The sequence below is a fragment of the Mercenaria mercenaria genome, chromosome 2, assembly GCF_021730395.1.
Source record: "Mercenaria mercenaria strain notata chromosome 2, MADL_Memer_1, whole genome shotgun sequence".
In the NCBI taxonomy this organism is placed as follows: domain Eukaryota; kingdom Metazoa; phylum Mollusca; class Bivalvia; order Venerida; family Veneridae; genus Mercenaria; species Mercenaria mercenaria.
This window is the reverse complement of record NC_069362.1, coordinates 25,885,565-25,907,197: the sequence shown is the minus strand read 5'-3', so window position 1 is coordinate 25,907,197 and position 21,633 is coordinate 25,885,565. Positions and strand designations below refer to the sequence as shown.

Here is a 21,633-nt window from a genome sequence, read left to right as displayed (position 1 = left end):
AATTTTTAAAAATCTTGTCTAAAACCACAAGACCTAGGCCTTTGATATTTTGTATATAGCATTGCCTAATGGTCCTCTACCAAAATTGTTCAAATTATATCCCTGGGGTGAAAAGAGGCCCTACCCGGGGGTCTCAAGGTTTATATAGACATATATACTATATAGGATTTTTTTTAAAAAATCGTCTTGTCTGAAACTGCAAGTCCTAGGCTTTTGATATTTGGTATGTTGCATTGCCTTGTGGTTCTCTTCCAAAATTGTTCAAATTATGTCCCTGGGGTGAAAAGAGGCCCTGCCCCGGGGCATCTCAAGTTCTACATAGACTTATATAGGAAAACACTTTAAAAATCTACTTGCCTGAAACTGCATGGCATAGGCTTTTGATATTTGGTATGTTGCATTGCCTAGTGTTCCTTTACCAAAATTGTTCAAATTATGCCCCTCTGGTGAAAAGAGGCCCAGCGCTAGGGTCCCCAATTTTAACATAGACCTATCTATAGGGGAAAAAATCTTCTTGTCTGAAAGTTCACAGCCTAGGCCTTGGATATTGGGTATGTAGCATTGCTTAGTGGATCTCATACAAGATTGTTCATATGCTCCTGAGGCCCCGCCCTGGGTGTCACTTGTTATATAAGTTATATAGGAATAAATACTTCAAAAATTATCAAATTATATTTCCTAGAGTACTTAATCATAATTACCTGATGACCCGAAGTGATTAGGGATCACTTGACTGTGACTTTGACCTACTTTCTTATTTTTAGCTCACCTGTCATGAAGTGACAAGGTGAGCTATTGTAACTGCTTGATGTCCGTCGTCCGTCGTGCATCGTCCGTCAACATTTCCTAAAAAAATCTTCTGGGCACAATTACACCAAACTTCACAGGAATGATCCATGGGTGCCTCGTTTTCAAAATTGTTCAAAGAATTGAATTCCATGCAGAACTCTGGTTGCCATGGCAACCGAAAGAATTTTTTTAATCTTCTTGTCCAAAACCACAGTCCTTGGGCTTTGATATCTGCTGTGTAGCATCATCTAGTGGTCCTCTACCAAAATTATTCAAATTATCCCCCTAGGGTCAAATATGGCCCCGCCCTGGGGTCACATTGTTTATATAAACTTATACATGGAAAATCTTGTACAAAACCACATGGCCTAGGGCTTTGATATTTGGTATGTAGCATCATCTAGTGGTCCTCTACCAAGATTGTTCAAATTATCCCCCTAGGGTCAAATATGGCCCCGCCCCGTGGGTTCCAAATTTTTACATAGACTTATATAGGAAAAAAATGTTTGAAAATCTTCTTGTCTGAAACCACAACACATAGACCTTTGATATTTGGTTTGTAGCGTTGTCTTATGGTCCTCAAACAAAATTGTTGAAATTGTACCCCTTGGATGAAAAGAGGCCCTGCCCTGGGGGTCCCAAGTTTTATATAGACTTATATAGCAAAAAAGCTTTAAAAATCTTGTCTGAAACCATACGACCTAGGCTTTTGATATTTGGTATAATGCATTGTCTAGTAGTCCTCTACCAAAATTATTCAAATTGTGCCCCTGGGGTTAGAAAAGGCCCCGTCCTGGGGTCAATTATTATGCGAGTTATAAAGGAAAAATACTTTAAAAATCATCTGATCCTATTTCCAAGGCTGTTTAATTATAATTACCTGATGACCCCAAGTAATATGATGTCACTTGACTGTGACCTTGACCTACTGACCTACTTTCTTGTTTTTTAAGATACAGCCGTGAAATTTTGATGACTTACACAGTTTTGCATACAAATCGTAAAACTGAATTTCATTGACCATGAATGTGACCTACTGACTTTCTTAATATTTTATCATCATTTTGTCATTTGAAACATGTAGCTCATATTACTCAGGTGAGCGATCCAGGGTCATCATGACCCTCTTGTTTCTAAGATGTGGCGGCGCCTACGGAGCTATTTGAACTACTTTGAGACGGATAAAGAGCAAGTTTCAGTCAGTTAAAACTGCAACATGACGGAGCATCCACCTATACACCAATAGTACTTCCTGGCAGGTTGGGGATGGGGGGAGGGGGGTGGCGGGGAGCTATTAAAACCTTTTCAGTGATTGCCATACTAGCACTTCCGGTTAGCTGATTTTCTTCGATATACATGAGAAATGCTGTAAACTCAAACTGGAAAGTCGTATTAACCCCTTGTACGTTAAGTTCAGTCCTTAATTAAAAGTGATTTTTCTTGGTTGCATTTGCAAAGACTTGTTCTATTTTACCACGGCAGCTGTTCCATCAGATTTACTATTTTCAAAAAATACATGTGATAGTGCGGTCGTATCTAGAAATCTTGTCTTATGAGACATTTGCAGACAAGCCATCTCTAAAACAAGATGCATACATTTAGAACAATTAACTTCCTGTAGTGTCACAGGGTGAAAATGTGCGGTCCGTCCGGGACTGGAACCCGGGACTTCGCTTAGAGGGCGGGTGCTTTACCGACTGTGCTAACCGGCTGCCGGACACATTCTTACCCCTACGCGCCTAAGTCTGTACCGTGACATGTTATTGAGGATAACCATCCAGTTGAGCAGGTCAATATTTAACACATTAAACCGACATGGGTGAACAAATTAGTTTGCGTGATAACGTCTCAATTTATAAAGTAAAATGGAGATATCATGCAATCCAATTGGTTCATCTATATCGTGTAATGTTTTTATTGATCTGCTGAACTGACAGGTCGTCCTCAATGATATACTAAGCTCGTGAAGTAAGGTACACTCATTCTTTATAAATACTAAATGTTCCTTAAATAATTGCCAATTTAAAAAACAAGTGCCACGAATTAAAGTACAAGGATTTTACGTCTTCTTTACAGAAGATTGACTGTGACCCGGGTGTAAAGGTAATGCACACTGTATTTTTTTTTACTAAGCAAACTGCCCCCGTTGCCCTCTAATATCACACATCGTTGAATATGGCTGTTTACCTTTAACGGTAAGGTCACCGACTACGACAAAAACTATACATTTATTAATTTATTATAAATATGTACTCAGATTAACAATGCACAATGCGACAAAACAACTGACAGCTGTATAGCGTAGCAAACGTCAGATAGATTTTCTATGTGCCGGACATTTGTTGTTGGCATCAAAAGACGCTTGACAGACGATGGCAAAGCTCAAAGGTCAAGGTAAAGACAAAGCTCCATCCAAATGGAGTAACTGAAATAGATTAGATAACATACAGTTAATAATATATATTGTTCATCATTGAGAACAATCATTTTAATTCAATGAAGAATTGAGAATTGTCACTTTATTTGCATGCCTTAGAATTAGGAATAGGACTGTAGGAAAGTGCACGTTTAAAGATTTTATAATAGAAATGTAAAGCTGAAAACTGCTTTATTAGTTTGTATTGGCGATGACTAATACCCGTGCTTTATAACTGAATAAGAACTGTCACTGTAAGTGACAAATGACCCCGAAGCGTGCCCAAGAATGCTAGTTGTCTGCGTAAAATATGCCAGAATAGTTTAGGTATGAATCATTTTGTGACCAGACAAAAAATAATGTCCTCCAAAGGTTACCTTGACCTTGGATCTAGGGGTCTGGGTCTTGCGCATGACACATCCACTCATTATGGGAAACATTTGTGAGAAGTAACTTTAAAATCCCTTGAAGAATGGTTGACTAGTGGTCTGGATCTTACGCCTGACATGTCGTCTCATTATGGGGAACATTTGTGCCAAGTAATTTTAAAATCCCTTGATCAATGGCAGAGTTATGAACCGGATACGAAACATACAATTATGCCAAGTTATTTAACAAGAGCTGTCGGAGGACAGCAACGCTCGACTATTCAACAGCCTTGTCAATTGAATGAATACAAAAGTTGAAAAAGGGGCATAACTTTGTAAAATGCAAGGTAGAGGTATTGAACCTCTGTACTGCATGTCATATCATGACAGTGAACAAGTGTGTGAAGTTTCAATCCTTTCCAATTTGTGGATACTGAGATACCAGCTTACATACAAAAACTTAACAAAAAACTGCTAAGTCAAAGGGGCATAATTTTGTAAAAATGCCAAGTAGAGTTATGGGACCTTCACAGTGCATGTTAGATCATGACAGTGAACAAGTGTGTGAAGTTTCAATCCATTCCAATTAGTGGATATTGAGATATCAGATTACATACAAAAAAATAACCAAAAACTGCTAAGTCGAAAAAGGGGCATAATTTTGAAAAAAAAGAGAGTAGAGTTATGGGACTTGCTTAGTGCATGTCAGATCATGATAGTGAACAAGTATGTGAAGTTTCAATCCATTCCCATTAGTAAGTACTGAGATACCAGCTTACATACAAAACCTTAACCAAAAATTTCTAAGTCGAAAAAGGGGCATAATTTTGTAAAAAAGCAAAATAGAGTTATGGAACCTGTGCAATGTAGATCAGTTCATCACAGTGAATAAGTGTGTGAAGTTTCAATCCATTCCCACAAGTGGTTACTGAGTTACCAGCTTACATACAAAACCTTAACCAAAAATTTTTAAGTCAAAAAAGGGGCATAATTTTGTAAAAAAGCAAAATAGAGTTATGGAACCTGTGCAATGTAAGTCAGTTTGTCACAGTGAATAAGTGTGTGAAGTTTCAATCCATTCCCACAAGTGGTTGCTGAGATACCAGCTTACATACAAAACCTTAACCAAAATCGGGACGCGGACGCGGACGCAGACGCCGACGCCGACGCATGGGCGAGTGCAATAGCTCACTATTCTATGAATAGTCGAGCTAAAAATCACTTTATGGATGGCTGTTACAGCCCGTACACATACTAAGTCAGAAGATTTTCAAAGTTTTCCCTACATAAGTCTATATAAACCATGTGACCTCCGGGGCGAGGCCATAGGGGACAATTTGAATAATCTTGGTAGAGGACCACTAGATGATGCTACATACCAAATATCAAAGCCCTAGGCCATGTGATTTTGTACAAGAAGATTTTCAAAGTTTTCCCTATATAAATCTATATAAACCATGTGACCCCCGGGGCGGGGCCATATTTGACCCTAGGGGGATAATTTGAACAATTGTAGAAGAGGACCACTAGATGATGCTACACACCAGATATCAAAGCCCTAGGCACTGTGGTTTTGGACAAGAAGATTTTTAAAGTTTTTCATTTCGGTTGCCATTGCAACCAGAGTTCTGCATGGAATTAAATTCTTTGAACAATTTTGAAAGGAGACCACCCAAGGATCATTCCTGTGAAGTTTGGTGTAATTATGCCCAGTGGTTTTCAAGAAGAAGATTCTTTAGGAAATGTTGACGGACAGACGACGCACGACGGACGCCGGACATTGAGCGGTCACAAAAGCTCAGCATGAGCCTTTGGCTCAGGTGAGCTAAAATATTTAGAAAAAATGTATGTGTAAAAAAATGAACTGGTGTTGGTTGTTTATAGAAATGTATCAAATTAACAATAATAAACATAAAGCAAATTAATACTAGGATATATTGCATTTTTAACAAAGCTTTATATGAAAAAGAAATCATCCTCATAAGAAAATATCTTGCCTATTCAGTTAAGCTGAGTAAAATTTTACCATACCCAATTACCTGCTTATAACTGTAAAAGTGACAAATCACAGTTATCAAAAGCTATCAATTAAGTCTTTATCTTAATCCATCTATTGTGCACTGTAAGAACATCATTTAACTACGTGGGACGGGGTTTTGAGGTGTGTTGCCAGGGGATTATGCTTCTGTTGATGGAAGGGCATAGCAAAAACAGTTTCTGGGCGCTTTCATCGATAGTCGCTGGACTGTGTGGTGGGATGTCATTGGGGGTTGCTTGACGCTGCAACGTATCAAGATACTCTGCCAGTGCTATTATTGTATAGTTAAAATGTGATATGATATTTGTATAGTCTCTTATAATTCATCTATACGAACGGCCATTTACATGTAGTTTTACTGATTTTTATATGTATATTTATGTAAATGTAAATGGAGACTCAAATAAACTAATAAAATATTTAACCACTGACCATAGAGCTTTGTATGCAAATGCTTGCTGGGAGGTGTTAACAATTCAGTGATAATTGATCATGTCCATCAGGTGAAAACTACCTGTTTATTATTGTGTTCAAATAGAGCCAAAACTTCATTTTGCAAATTGTATACCGTTGATTTTTGATACATCATTAGAAGCAATAGCTTGTATGAAACTATAATGTATACTGCTTTGTATTGTACATAAATATGTGTCATGGTGATTAATTCATCTAAACTGAGAAAAATGTAATTGTAATTTAATGCACTACAATGTCCAAAGTAATTGTAATGTAATGCATTACAAATGTGAAATCCGTGTATTGTAATTGTAATTTAATGCACTATTTTGGCAATGTAATTGTAATTTAATGCATTACAATCTCAAGTAATTCACCCCATGTCTGACACTGACGCATACACACACGTACAGTCCGATTTTAATATGCCCAACTTCGGGGGCATAAAAATAACCGTTATTGGTTTAAAGACCTGCTCTAGTCCTACCTTTTAACCTTAAATTGTCACTGAAAAAGCATGAAAATCCCGACTATGAACAGTGACGCCTGTCAAAACAGAGTCTATTTCAAATAAAATTCTATATAAAATATCTGTGGTTTTGCGTACTAAATTGTGGCGCGTGGCCGTTAACTGCTACCTATTGTAATCATGGGCTGCATACACACAATAGAATTTGAATAGAGGCGGAGCAGGGCTTTAACCATTTTCCTAAGAGTCTGTCATATACATTTTGGACAGATTATTGGAAACAACTATAAAGATGAATATGATGCCTTATGTTTTTTTTTTACTTTACTTTTAAGTTTTGGTAAATGGCTTATAGACAGCCGTTGTTTGTGGGGTGGCGAGGCTTGTAAGGTTGTGGCTATTGTTAAAAGCTGTTACCTACCCATTTACACTATATACAGTAACTTATAACGTGAACCCCTTAAATAAATCGATCCATAGTTTTGAGCTATATGACTGGTCTATATTCAACACATGTTAACTGGCCTTATAAGTAAACAGGTGGTAAATATCGAGCAGTCAAAACTTGAAAATTTAGTTACTGAATGGCGCGCAGGCTAATAGTCAAAATTATTGAGCATCGGATTTTTAGACCTCTGGCAATAGCTTGAATATTGACCAACAAGCAACTAAGTAAATGTATAATATGTTATCTATCATTCCTGTAAATGTATATAATAATTGCAGTAAATCACAAAGTATTAATAAACCACAACCGAAGATGTTTTAACTGCTTTATATGCAGTTGGGCCTCTTGCTCTCCCGTCTCGTAATGTAAAATATAGTTGGAATAGTTTGTAAATACTCAAAATTGTTGTAGATGAGAATCTTTTAGTTACCTGTAATGGCGCTGTTTTCGCTCGGATCAAAAACTGTCAATACGTTGTGAACCTTCCTTGGGTAAAAGCCTACAGTCACTGAATCCGGAGCGGATCTTTTGAATATGTCGCCTACTTCTCTCTTTCTGGAACCTGCACATGAGGTCTGCAAGAAAATGTTTAGTTTTTACAGTTTTATATCTCTGTAATGCTTAACGTCATATTTCAGCTTTAACGTGTGCCGCATAAGCATTTCGGACATCGGCAGAAGAAAAGGAGAATTTCTAGAAGACAGGTAGCTTTAATAAAAATTTGATCCAAGACGATCGTGCCTACACCTCTTCTAATTCGTTATTAATTAATTATCGTCCGCATTTCGTTGAAACATCCACGTAGTGTTTTCGGATGCTAGCCTGTCTAGTATGATTTCAGTAACAATGACTGTAAGATATTTCAATAAAACAAAAGACTCCTTTCGGCAAGGATGAAAGAAACTAATGTTCTAAATAAATAAACGTTTTGATTAAATAAAATGTCTGGAAATTTAAAAAAAAAATTGTACGAGTTTGTAATCGGCATCAATGTTATTTGAAAATGCGCGCTGTGGTTTATTTATGACAATTGCAACACGAGCTCCGCGTGCAGAGTTGACAAAAAATGACATGCTTCAAGAATCACACAAGATACCAACATATCTAACAATAGTACCATTGTATTTGAATACACACCTGTTTAAAGTCTTCGAGTGTATGTCCCCATATGGTAAAAATATTTGCTATGTCTTTAACAATCCCTCTTTCTGCAACATATGTATTTTTATAAAAAATGACAAGACATTTAATAGTTCGTAAATTCATGCATCATGAGAAAAATCTGTATTCTTACGTCGCACGAGCTCGAGCCGCTTGGACAGACTTTCAGATCGCATGTCAAGAAAACTTGGGCGTTATTGTAGAACTTAAAAGCTTCAATTGTTGCAGACGCTGTTCCATCACCGTTGTCTGTAAAATTGCTGATAAGTTCACTGCTTACATGGCATCTGTAAAACAAAATAACTTTTAATGTTTTTACTTTTATTTTTAAAAAAGATGTACAATAAGTGACTATAGAATCGAATTTAGCTTCGAATTCTTAAACAAGAGGGCCAAGATGGCCCTAGGTCGCTCACCTGAGAAACACACCATAACACACCATAATGGTGTAAACATGTTTGACCTAGTGATTTCATGGAAATCAATATTCTGATCAATTATTATTAAAATTGGAGCAAAAATCTTGAGTATAAAGAAGTATTTTCTTTGATTTGACCTAGTGACCTAGTTTTTGACCCCAGATGACCCATATTCGAACATGACCAAGGCTATCATTCTTACCAAATTTCATAAAGATCAATTGAAAAATACAGCCTCTATCGCATACACAAAGTTTTTCTTTGATTTGACCTAGTGACCTGTAGTTTTTGATCCAAGACTACCCATATTCGAACTTGACCTAGATTTTATCAAGGCAACCAATCTGACCAAATTTTATGAAAATCCAGTGTAAAATGCAGCCCCTATTGTATACAAAAGTTTTTCCTTGATTTGACCTAGTGACTTCGTTTTTGAACCCTGATGACCCATATTCGAACTTGATCTAGATTTCATCAATGCTATCATTCTGACAAAATTTCATGAAGATTAGTTGAAAGATACAGCCTCTATCGCATACACAATGTTTTTATTTGATTAAACCTAGTGACCTACTTTTTGACCCTAGATAACCCATATTTCAACTCTTATCTAGATTTCATCAAGGCAATCATTCTGACTTAATTTCAAGATGATCAATTGAAAAATACAGCCTCTATCGCATACACAAGGTTTTTCTTTGATTTGACCTATTGACCTACTTTTTGACCGTATATGATCCATTTTCAAACTCGGCCTAGATTTCATCAAGGTTATCATTCTGACTTAATTTCATGAAGGATAAATTGAAAAATACAGTCTCTATCGCATACACAAGGTTTTCCTTTGATTTGACCTAGTGACCTACTTTTTGACCCCAGATCACCCATATTTAAACTTGGCTCAAATTTTATCAAGGCATTCATTCTTGCCAAAATTCATGAAGATTAATTGAAAAATGCACCCTCTATCACATACACAAGGTTTTTCGTTGATTTGATCTAGTGACCTAGTTTTTGACCTCAGATGACCCAATTTCAAACTCGGCCTAGATTTCATGAAGATATCATTCTGACAAAAATTCATTAGACTTATTGAAAAATACAGCCTCTATCGCATACACAAGGTTTTTCTTTGATTTGACCTAGTGACCTAGTTTTTGACCCCAGATGACCCATTTTCAAACTGGCCTAGTTTTCATCAAGATAATCATTTTGACCAAATTTCATAAAGATCAGTTGAAAAATACAGCCTCTATTGCATACACAAGCTAAATGTTTACAGACGACAGACGGACGCCGGATATCGAGCGATCACAAAAACTCACCTGAGCAGCATTGCTCAGGTGAGCTAAAAAGTTAAAGCATTTTTCGCTTAACAATCGGTAAAGAAGCGTGCATGCCATGGACCACAAAATAAAATCTATTAAATTAATAATGCTTTCCGGGAGGAAATGGATTTTAATGAAACTGATCCCGTTATTTTGCCTCTTTTTACTATTATCTGGTCAAATAAAATGTAAACGTTACGTATACTTATTTTAGAACTATTTTCCTTATGAATATGCATATTCATGTACTCAAAAATTCTAAGTTCATTTTATGGCATTTGAAATTATTTTACGTGGAAACACTTATTGTCGATCATTTTAGTAACGTTGCGAATTTTATCAATTAATATTCTATACGGGTTTTTTATCCTTCCTAATGCTCAAATCACTGAACATCCCTTCAAATAATGAATGGTATTGCCCAAATTGAATGATGGACCAGTCCATTTTGGAAATTTAGCAGGGTAAAGGCTAAGCAAATGAAAACAAGAAATGAGAACATTTACCCTCCGCTGGATATGAGGTCGACTTTTTCCGCCATGACATAGCTGGTTCCAGGACTGGCTGTGCATTCGGTAACTTCTAGCGTGTACTCCACTGTAATACAAATGATATTGCCACAAATCAGGTTGGAACTAGATGTATGTCCATAGGACATTAATGTCCCCATCTTTCACTGTACATGGTTTGAACTATATTTTAAGATATATGCAACTTTAATTGTAAGGCTCTTGTAAAGTATTCGAAACCTCCCTTCGAGTGAATGTTTGTTTTATTTTTTTACGCCATCAGTCTTGGTTTATCATAAAGAATATATTAAGCTGTTCATAAGAAGTAGGGAAAACTTTCAAGACAAATTATGTTCAATTATAATACAACAATAATTTGTTTCTTTCATTGTAGAAGAGAAATCGGGGTTTTAAGAATGGACGGTATATTACTAAGCCTTAGCCTGCTGGTGGCAAGTGATTCTGGCTTTGCGACAAGTGCAGACCAAGATCAGCAGTATGATCATGGTCTGCACTGTTCGCTAGTCTGTCAGTATCTTTTTGGTAAGTATCTCTTTTAACAATTAATGGTACTGTCCAAATTGAAAGATGGACAAGTTCATTATAGAAATTTAGCAGGGTAAGGGTTAATAAACCAAGAAAGAAGACTACCTGGGAAAGTGATTGTCCACGTAATTTGATCCCCGACATTTACACTGTAACTGCTGAGAGCTGACGTTACGCTGTAGGATGCGTCAACAGATTGCGTCTCGTCAGTGGTCAAGCTATTGACAAAATTTGAATAAATTAGATTTTGAATATTCAATTTGATTTTTGAATTTGAATTACGTAACAGATATAATGGCCCTACAATGTATGATTAAAGCAAAAGGAAAATGACCACTTATCTATCAGTGTTGAATTGATCTTTTCTACACGTTTTTGCTAGAACAGCGCAGCTGTTTATAAGACGAAAAAAACAACATGCATTAGTCCTACAATACATGATATCGTATATTGTATAATAGGGTGTTGTATATCAGTATTTACAATTTTCTCCAGTATACGTCAAGGCATTAAAACATCTCATGCATGCAAAATAATAAGTATATTATACTTAGAAATTTGATATTGTTAAATATGTGCCGTTTCACGCTGCATACGGAGTAAATACGAAATGCCTATAGTTGTATCTTTACTACTTAAGAAAATCAAGACGCACCAGTCTTACAAAGGACAATTGAAATTCTATGCTCGTTTCATGAAAGCACAAAATGATGTAAAATTCATTTGAAAGTCATGTGTTAATTTCGAAACAAATTGATGAATGCAGCTAATGTGGTTGTTTATTTCAAAATTCAACTGGCGTACAATGTGCAATTTCTTAATGTCAAAAGCATATATGCAGCATCTTTAAATTTCTTATTTTAAACATTAAAAAGTATAAACGGAATGTGTGTATGACTAACTAAATGAGGTTCCGTTAATTATGTTTGGTTGGTAGTTTTGGCCAGGACACCGTCCCATAATATACTTGCATCATTGATAAGCAGTGAATTTTTAACCTCGCGTTAGACTGGCGTTTTCACTATTTTGAAATTGATCATTTATATTCAAGGACTTGAAAAAAGGAATTTTCTTACTTTGCTGAAAATATTTCACTAACGTTGTGTGTGTTTCCTGCGACTGGGATCTCATTGCACGTAACTTTTACTGCATTCACGCTCTTTCCTCCATGCAACGAATTTGCCTCCATGTCCGAATACGAACCGTACGTGAGTAAAATTTCTGAATCCTGTATAAATGAAAATAGATGTGGATGAATCTCGTAAGACTGATAAACCAGAAGTGACGTAATGACGTCATATAGCAAAAAACAATCAACAACAAAAACATAGAATAAAGCCTGAATACTGCATACGGAAATGAAAATCACTGTATGAATTAATGGCCGCCTGTGAGTGAGAATCATGGTCATGAACGAACGGGAAATGCACTAACCCATCCAATCGCGTATTTTTCACCTAAAACATACATTTCGGTAAACGGGTACTTTGTATATTGAACAACTGGTAATTTATCTTCCATCGTGCACCAGTCCCATTGTGTCAATATGTCAGTCCGCATATTTAAAGTTTTCGTCAACGTTACAGAAAAAAAAAATTCCCAAATGTAGTTCCGGAAGATAAATTACCACTAGTACACATCTACCGAAATGCGCATTTTAGACTGAAATAAGTATATTTTCACGTTCATGGCCATGGTTCTTATATACCCAAGAGTGAGTATAAGTTGTAACAGTTTTGAAAAATACTCGAAAGGCGATAAAATGCACGTCTGGTTGGTTTTCTGCAAAAAAAAATCTGAAAATGTCATTTGTTTTCACATTGAGTGCTTTACAATACATCAAACCTGATGATTTATACCAAGAAGGCATTGTAAAAAGTAGTTTGTCAAATTTTAATGGCCCAAAGGAAATTTTTCGTGCTTTTTTTCTCCGGCAATTTAAGCTAACATTCTAATAAAGACTACCTTTTCTTCCAAATGTATACCGTGATAATTGCGATGCACTGGATCTAGGAATTAATTCTGAACAAAATCTGTAACTTTCTACATGTAAAATTGAGCAGTATTCATTCATCAATGGAATTAAGACATTTTACTTCTTAATGTTTCTAATTCTTGTCAAATCTGCTTAAGTATCGAAATAAATTATGTAAACAACTTATAAAGTTTAAGATTAAATTTCAAAACATAATAGTTTTTGCTTTTGCATATTTTGGTAATCACGTTTGTATTATTAAACGAACAAACTTGCTATATTCGTTATTGGCTAATTTTAATGCAAGCCGAAGTCAACAAATGAGTAGAATTTCAGAAAGTTCTGTTAGGGAACCGACAGATAAGACTTAAAACTCAAAGGATCTTACTTTTGAACAGCCCGAAATTGAGATCGATGTTCCTGAAGCAGTAACATTACATTGAGTGGAATTCTGCATGGCGTAAAAGTAAGAATTTGCAGGAAAACCAGAAATTTGAACATCGTCGTTCGAAGTGCAGTCGTAAGCTGAAAAAAATGTATAAAGCACCAAACTGTACATGTGATAATTAAAATATTAAATGCACAATTGGCAACAGCTTTATCAAGACAATTGGTTCGAACAGTTTCAGTGGCGGCTTAAGCATGCAGAATGAGTGTTGAAAACTAAACAGTTTCTTCTTCGGAGAAGAATAACAAGAAATTTTAGGAAGTTTAATGAAAAATATGAAATGGTAAAAAAATGAAAATAGGACTACAAACAAAAAGGATATGACAAATAATGAAACGGCAGCTATTTTGGACACAGTGACGTCATCATTCTTTCCTTATGTAGGCATTACCAAATATGGTACATTTGTATTTATGGCAAAATTATGTTGAATACAAGCAAAGAAGTATAAAATACACAGAATGGCAACTGGCTGTAATCTCGCGTGAGCTCGTGTCAGAGCGTGATTCGGCGTTATTTTACTAAAAACAAACATCGGCGAGCATGCAGTTACAATTTGTACCTTTAAAACTACATTTAAAATACATGTTAGCTTCTAAAACAAAATTAGTTTAATGAGAAATGGTCTTAAGACACGAAGTACAGGGGGTTTTTTGCCATCGAAAGAAGCATGGTCATACGGTGATAATTATTTTACCGATGAATAATTGCTTTAGCATACAAAATGGCGCGTGGAGAAAGCGCCACTTCCGGTAACGAGATCTCGTTTTTTTGTCACGGGAGGTTGGCGAGATTTGCTCTATATGCCTTTCAAGTTGCCAATCTATTTATTTTATAGCTCTTTGATACAAGTAATGACGGAGCTTAAATTCAAGTTTTACACTTTTACACAGAACTACACTGTGGAGTTCAACATTTTTAGGCTACGCGTCAGGTATATAGTCGTGCTGCATTGTTTCCTATTTTTCTTTAGAATCTTCTTCTTCTTCTTATCGTTCGCGACTACACTGTCAGACCAGTAGCGGACATTGGCACTATCTTAACAAACCACAGCACCATGCAATATTGCTATGACTACACAGCCATCAGGTATTCTTTAGAATGTCTGCGTAAACGGAAAATTCAGTATTTTGATTTGATCTGGCAAAAAGCGGGCATGTTTTTTATTGAAAGACTTAGTGCTGTCTAATGACAGTACGCTTCTTTCACGTAATCTCAGCTTATAAAAGATTATACATATTTTATCAAGTTGAAAAAAAGGGCATAATTTTGCCAAAATTTAAACCAGAGTTATGAAACTTGCCATGTTATTTCATCTAATGATGCCAAAGACGTTTAGTTAATCTGAAGACATTAGTCAAGTAGTTCCCGAGAACCATGCTTGCATGCAAAACTTGAAAAGGGGCATAATATTTACAAAATAAAAGCTAGATTTACGGAAATTGTGCCGAATACATGTGTGAAGTTTGAACACATTTGTTGTAGTAGTTTTAGAGGAACATGCTTCCATGCAAAACTTTGTGACGCGGACACAGACACCTACGAAAGGGTGACAACAAAATCTCTACTATTGTAAAGTTTGAAATAGTCAAGCTAATAAAACGTTCGTGCAATTCCAAGTCTCGACTTTACTTATACAATATGGTCTTTTGGCAAACGTTATTGTTGCATTTCCTTTGTTTTGTCTTTTCTAAATCAATACATTCAAAGCAAAGTAGTTTCTGCGCAAGGACCAAAATTTTGCTAAATATCAGTAGAAACCCTAGTCTGGAGACCCCTCAAACATTTGACACCGAAACCAACACAACATATAGCAACAATCACCATCGTCGTGTTTGTAATAAAGCAAAAAACAACATGCTTGGATTAATATGTGTATGAAATGACTATTGTATTTTTGAACATAAAACAGGGTATTCAGTTCATGTCCTGGATTTTGACACGTAACAACCTTTTCATGACGTAAGTACAGAAGAGTCCGCTGCTATATTTTTTCTGTTGCATGGAATAGGTAGAGCTATTGGACTCATTCGTCAGCGTCCCGGATTGGTTAGGCTTTTGTATGTAAGCTGGTATCTAACCAATTGTGGGAATGGCTTGAAACTTCACATACTTGTTAACCGTGAAGAACTAACTTATACTGGCAGTGCACAGAATCCATAACTGTTTTGCTCTTTTTACAAATTCATGCTCCTTTTTCGACTTGACAATTTTTGGTTAAGTTTTTGTATGTAAGCTGGTATGTCAGTACCAACTAACGGGAAATGGATTGACACTTCATATACTTGCTCACTGATGTTTTATTACTCTACTTTGCATTTTACAAACTTATGCCCCTTTTTCAAATTGGCAATTTTTGGTTAAAACAGTTATTTATATGTAATGTAAAACAGTAATTTGTATGTAAGCTTGTATCTCAGTATCCACTAATGGGAACGGATTAAAAAATCATACTTGTCTACTGATGATCAGACATGTATTGAACAGGTTCCATAACTGTTTTGCAATTTTAACAAAATTATGCCCCTTACTTATATTTATTCAATTGATAAGGCTGTTGAATAGTCGAGCGTTGCTCTCCTTCGACAGATTTTTTATTACTAAGACTTCTTCATCTGTATCAAAGGGATATTTGCCTGATTTTTTGATCAACTGCAGCCATTAAAAAACAAATGACTCCATTCAATTGCATGGTACTTTTGAAAACAAGGTATAGCTTCTAATATGCACCTTTTAGTGAAGTGTTAGTTAATATTTCTCTATACAACATATTACATGGACCTCTGAATCAAGTGCGTGCAAGAGTTATCTTTCCTGTGCTTATTGCTACAATGTGTCTGCATTGAAAACGAAAACTATTGCCCGAACCCTCCAGAATTAAGGTAACTGAGTATCTTTATAGATATTGAAACATATCGCGGAAAACTTGTGGGATGAGCAGACAGACTTGACAGACGGAAGGTTAGACGGACCGTTTTAGAATGAGAATGTTTTAACGAGTGTATAGAAACAAATGATGCAATCAATCTTGGCATTGGGGAAAGATCGATGCTCGTTTAGAAAAAATCTATTTAAAACAAACCTTCACGACATAACAGCATAACATCAAGGTTTCCATTTTTGTATACTTACTCAAACCGGAGGTGCCAAGTGGTGCTGACATAATGGCACATAAAACAAACACTCTGATACACATTGATTGGTCCATTCTCGTCTTTTGGATAATGTCTGAAATAACAGAAATTTAAGTTAAACTTAGGTAGCAAATATTCTAATACAAACACCTGAAAGTGAACTACTTTGAGCCCAAATTATAGAGGAAAAATGTTTAGATATCATACTAGTTATCATCATGAAGGTCTAATTCGTATCAGTTGTTCCAGTTATCATATATAACGAAGAACTACAAAAACACCGTGAACACGGTTCCACGAGTACAGTATATCATTTGTTAAAGACGCGCCACAGAATAACTATTCTTTTCTGTTCCCGCGATGGAATTAATACATGATTTGCATGTAAAAATTGAGAAATACATCTATTTAGTTAAAAATTGACGCTGACATGTTAGGGCAATGTACACATTTTATTACATTTATGTAGCAGAATGCACAATACTAGATGTATTAAATTTAGTTTAGATCACACTTAGTTTCTACATTGTAAAATAGTTATTTATATGTGTTTTTAAAGATATACTGAAAAGAGATTGAATAAGTTTGCAGATAAAGTTGTGAAAACATTTATTCAGAAGGAGCCTAAATTGTCCACATGTCACCTTGAAATATAGCTATATAATACCAGTAATATCAGAGTGATTTTCACGTAGTTCATGTGGGAGAAAAAAGTAGGTCACTAGGTTGTGGTAGGTCTTTAAACAAGTAAGTTTGTAAAATACCATCGAACAAAAGTTATGCCAGCATTGTACCACACAATGTGGTGGGTCTTTAACGAAACTTCTTATAAATGCCCATCCCCCATTATCAGTCATATTTATTAAATTGTTCACATGTTTAGAAATAACATTCAAATTTAAAATATAAAAAATTGAAAAGGAATCATGACAAAAAGGAAGAGGATATCTCACAAAAAGCAAATACGGCTTGATATTTTATCGTATATCAGAAATAATTCTATATCTACTATTCAGGTGGTAAAATGGTATATGATCGCATAAGTCGATTTTGTTGAAATTTCAAAGTTATTTGGGGTATATTGGAAAGGATTTCTCAAAAGTACTACTTTCAGTGTCTGATCTAAAGCATTATTAAATTCCTAGTATTGTGTATTACAATGTACTGCGTGAATAACGTCGGAAAGGCTTTTTGTACTTGTATTTACAGAATTCGTTCAAATTTCTTTCATCTCTACTTTATATCGAAAGTAACTCCAGTAAGAAAAAGTGACAAATCTGGGCGCATGCCTTTCATTGTAAATAAACCCTTTGTTGAATAAGCCCTTTTCCTCCGGCTAAGAGATTCATAAATGTTATCACGCATGGAAATTTTAACAAGAGTTGTCATACGAATGTGCTGGCCGCCGTAAATGGTGGTAAACTTAAAAGCACATTATGAAAGGGGTTATTTTTGGCTAGTGCGTTTGTCACGGGTGGTGGGCGGGGTGGAGGGGTAGGGGTTGGGGAGGAATTATGCGAAATAAACTATAAATATATACCCAAAAAATCAAAAGTTGCCGGAGGACAGCGACGCTCGACTATACAACAGCCTTATCAAATGAATGAATACAAAAGTGGGAAAGGGGCATAATTTTGTAAAAATGCAAATCAGAGTTATGAAACCTGTGCATTGCATGTAAGATCACAGTGAACAAGTGTGTGAAGTTTCAATCGATTCCCAGTGGAAGGTACTGCGATATCAGCTTACATACCAAAACTGAAGTCGAGTAAGGGGCATAATTTTGTAAAAATGCAATGTAGAGTTATGTAACTTAAGCTCTGCATGTCATATCACATAAAACAAGTGTGTGAAGTTTCAATCCATTTCCACATGTGTTTACCGAGATACCAGCTTACATACTATAACATAACCCATAACCAAATCGGAACGCCGACGCCAACGCACGGACGAATCATAGCTCTACCTATTCTTCCAATACTCGAGCTAATCAAACGGGTCGGGGTGGGGTACCTTTGGAAGGAGGCTGACAAGAACAATATCAAGAAACTTGAGTATCCTAAACTAAGAACAAACTAAATAAATGTCGACACAGGGTGAGAGGAGGGTTTTAATGAATGACTAGCAACAAGGACAGCAAGTAACGAGTATCTATTATTTGTCGCTTAATTGTTCCAGATTGAGCACTTCTGAAATTACAATTGTTTTCTGTTGCACGACAACAAAACAATGCCTGTAAACCCTGTCTGAAGACAGTGTCACCATAGCGTCACCGTGGGGGCGCCGGAAAACATAATTTCGTAAAATGAAATTTTAAATCTTTTTACAAGTGAATAATATTATAAGGTCACTGACAATTTATTAGATTTTAGAAATGCTTCAAATGTTTGTACCCCATTTTTAAAAACAAAATTTTATCATTCGCGGCCCAAAATTACGCCAGCCGTTGCAAATTATACTGCGTAATAAATTTGTTTATTTCATATGAAATTATTCTACATGTCTGTGGTAAAACTTTCTTTATAAGAAATATCATAAACGGTTGCTTTTACATAGCAACATCTTTGAGACAGTTGTCACTTAGTAGCCCCGAGGAAATTGAATTTCCATAGGGCTTTAAATTTTATATTAAACAGATGAAACAGCTTTCCAAATAGATGCTATGTATAAGTATATGGTTGTGAAAAGCGCTACTTTTAATACTGCACATGAACTATTATTGTTTTAGTCATAAAGGGAGGTAATCAAAAATAGAGCACAAAACTTTCTACTTTGTGCATCAATATTCATACCTTTGGCAAATATATGAGAAAACAATTTTGGGAAATAGAATTTAACACGAAATCAATATCTTTTATGTTCATAACGTAAAACGTGGCAGCTACATGTTGAAGGTATATGAGCCTTTAAAATTTGGTATTTTAAAACACGACTGTGTTGCTAATCAACAAAAAAAGAAAATGAACGATATTTTTGAAAATGTAATGTTCGTTTTCTTTTAAATACAGAATTATCGAGGCAAATATGAAAATAAAGTTTTCGTTAGCAACCACCGTTTCATATTAAAAATTAATACTGTTATTTTGGACGCCAAGTACGAGAATATTGAGACAGCGGAACTCGTGTATCTTTTACAACGAGACACTTATCAAATGATGTTGTTCATATTTGCTTAATGCCCTTCCTAAAAAAATCCATACAGATCGGTGTATTACATTTAGATTTGTTCAATGCACCTTTACAATATATTCAAACAGTTGCATTGTTTATTAAATCGCCCTCTATATCGTAAAACTCCACAATTGCGCATTTTTTAGATTTCAGAATCAAAGAAAAAAAAACTTACCTTTACTGAGCAGCTGTCCCGTGTGTGAATACAAAGTGATTTGTCCTGCCAGTTATATATACACAAATTTTTCCCGCGAAAAACTGCATGACTTTCTCGCGTACCACGTGAAATTGATGCAAACTTAAATAAAAAGGCCAAGAACTAATTTTGTGTTTCCAGTAACCTTCACATAATGCTTCGAAATGAGAGAGAGAGGGGGGGGGAAGAGGGAGAGAGAGAGCTATTTTGCAAAATAAATATGTTGAATTCTTTTGCACAACCTTCAAAAATGTTTGTAACTTGATGTGAGTGTCAAATGTTTTATATGATATTAATTACTTAGTGTGTTAGTGACCCTCAACGGAAAAATATTGAGTTGGATGATAAAAAGGGGACGAGGCGTTAACCGACTGTGTATATTTCCGTAGAGGGTCATTAACAAACTAAATGATTGATTTGTTGTATCAACCGCTTATTATTTTAGCCTTAACAGATGACCTTCCAAAGAAATAAAGAGGGTCATTATGTGATCATCTTTTAACAATCGAAAATGCTACAATTCTGTAACAAGTAAAACAAAGAGTCTTCGCAATAGGCTTTCTTGGTGCCAGGCATGGGTTTCAAAAGCTCGACAGTGAAGCATTTACGTTAATTAAGTTTTGACTTCTGCAACGTGCTAAATTTCACAACCTGGTTCTTCTTCTTTTGTAACGTACAGAACAGTGCACTTGCCATGGTGCCAATGCCTATATATACTCAGCAAATAAAGTCTCAACCCGGATGTTTTCAGTTCAAATACCTCGATAATTATCGCACTTCCTCACTTGTTGTTGAATCTTACGTTACCAGTTTTATCACGGATGTTGCAAACGTTTCTGAAGGTAATGGATCCGTAATGGCACTCGGCAATTTCCGTATGATTACGTATTTCCCGTTAGGTAATCGGTATTCTCGAAATACGTATTTTGCCGCGTGTCATTAAGAGACAATTAACTTAATATCTTTTTATTTGCAACCTCATTGTCTACAAGCCATTCTAACACGACCTGATTCATTTAACTATTAAACAAAGAAGTGTTATTATACAACAATTAATTCTTTTGATCTCATTATTATGACGTCATGGCGTCAAACGGCGCGTCGGAAACGAAACAAACGGAAAACAAGCAAATGTTAAATGGATGTCGCCAAGGATGTTCTTTAAAATCCTTGGTTTAAAATCCTTGGTAACGTGTTAGAATCGAAATAATATATTCCATTTAGTGATTTGGTCTTTAATAAAATAATTGTTTGTCGTTCAGATGCGTATTATTATAGCACTAGGGCTGCGCCCTCGTGATAGAATTCCTTCGCATCTGAACTCCAAACAATGATTTTATTCAGCGACAACTTACAGAATGAGATATATTATTTTTAAGTAAAACTAATTGAACACAATTTACAGTGGGAAACAAACAGCTTATATGTTTTTACCTTGGCCTATTTTCTGTTTCATTACACGTAAATTGCACGATAAAAACGTGACTCAGGTCTGAAAAGGCGGGAAACAGTAGTGACCTACTTTTTCCTCCCACATGAAATTCGTGAAAATCATTCTGATAATACAAGACAGTTTGTCATTTAAGGCCTTCCATGAATTATTGTGTTTTCACAAGTTCATCTACAAACTTATTCAAGCAACCCCTTTTTAGTATAGTTTTTAAAACATAGATCAATAACTATCTTCCACCGTATAAACAAAGTGTGGTCTAAACTCAACTTAATACATCAAGTACTATGAATACTGCTTCATTAATTTAAT

General features: G+C 35.6%; 1 protein-coding gene across 1 annotated transcript; it reads right to left on the bottom strand.

Moving 5' to 3' along the window:
* Positions 1-3,012: 3,012 nt before the first annotated feature.
* LOC123562039 (uncharacterized) lies at positions 3,013-19,905 on the bottom strand. The gene is made up of 9 exons (XM_053533038.1): positions 19,851-19,905; positions 16,503-16,598; positions 13,311-13,447; positions 12,024-12,175; positions 11,053-11,165; positions 10,399-10,489; positions 8,279-8,432; positions 7,415-7,559; positions 3,013-3,214 (listed from the first exon to the last, which is right to left on the bottom strand). Exons 2-9 carry the CDS (start codon positions 16,576-16,578, stop codon positions 3,141-3,143), a joined length of 942 nt encoding a protein of 313 aa, XP_053389013.1. The 5' UTR covers positions 16,579-16,598; positions 19,851-19,905; the 3' UTR covers positions 3,013-3,140.
* Between the last annotated feature and the right edge of the window lie 1,728 nt (positions 19,906-21,633).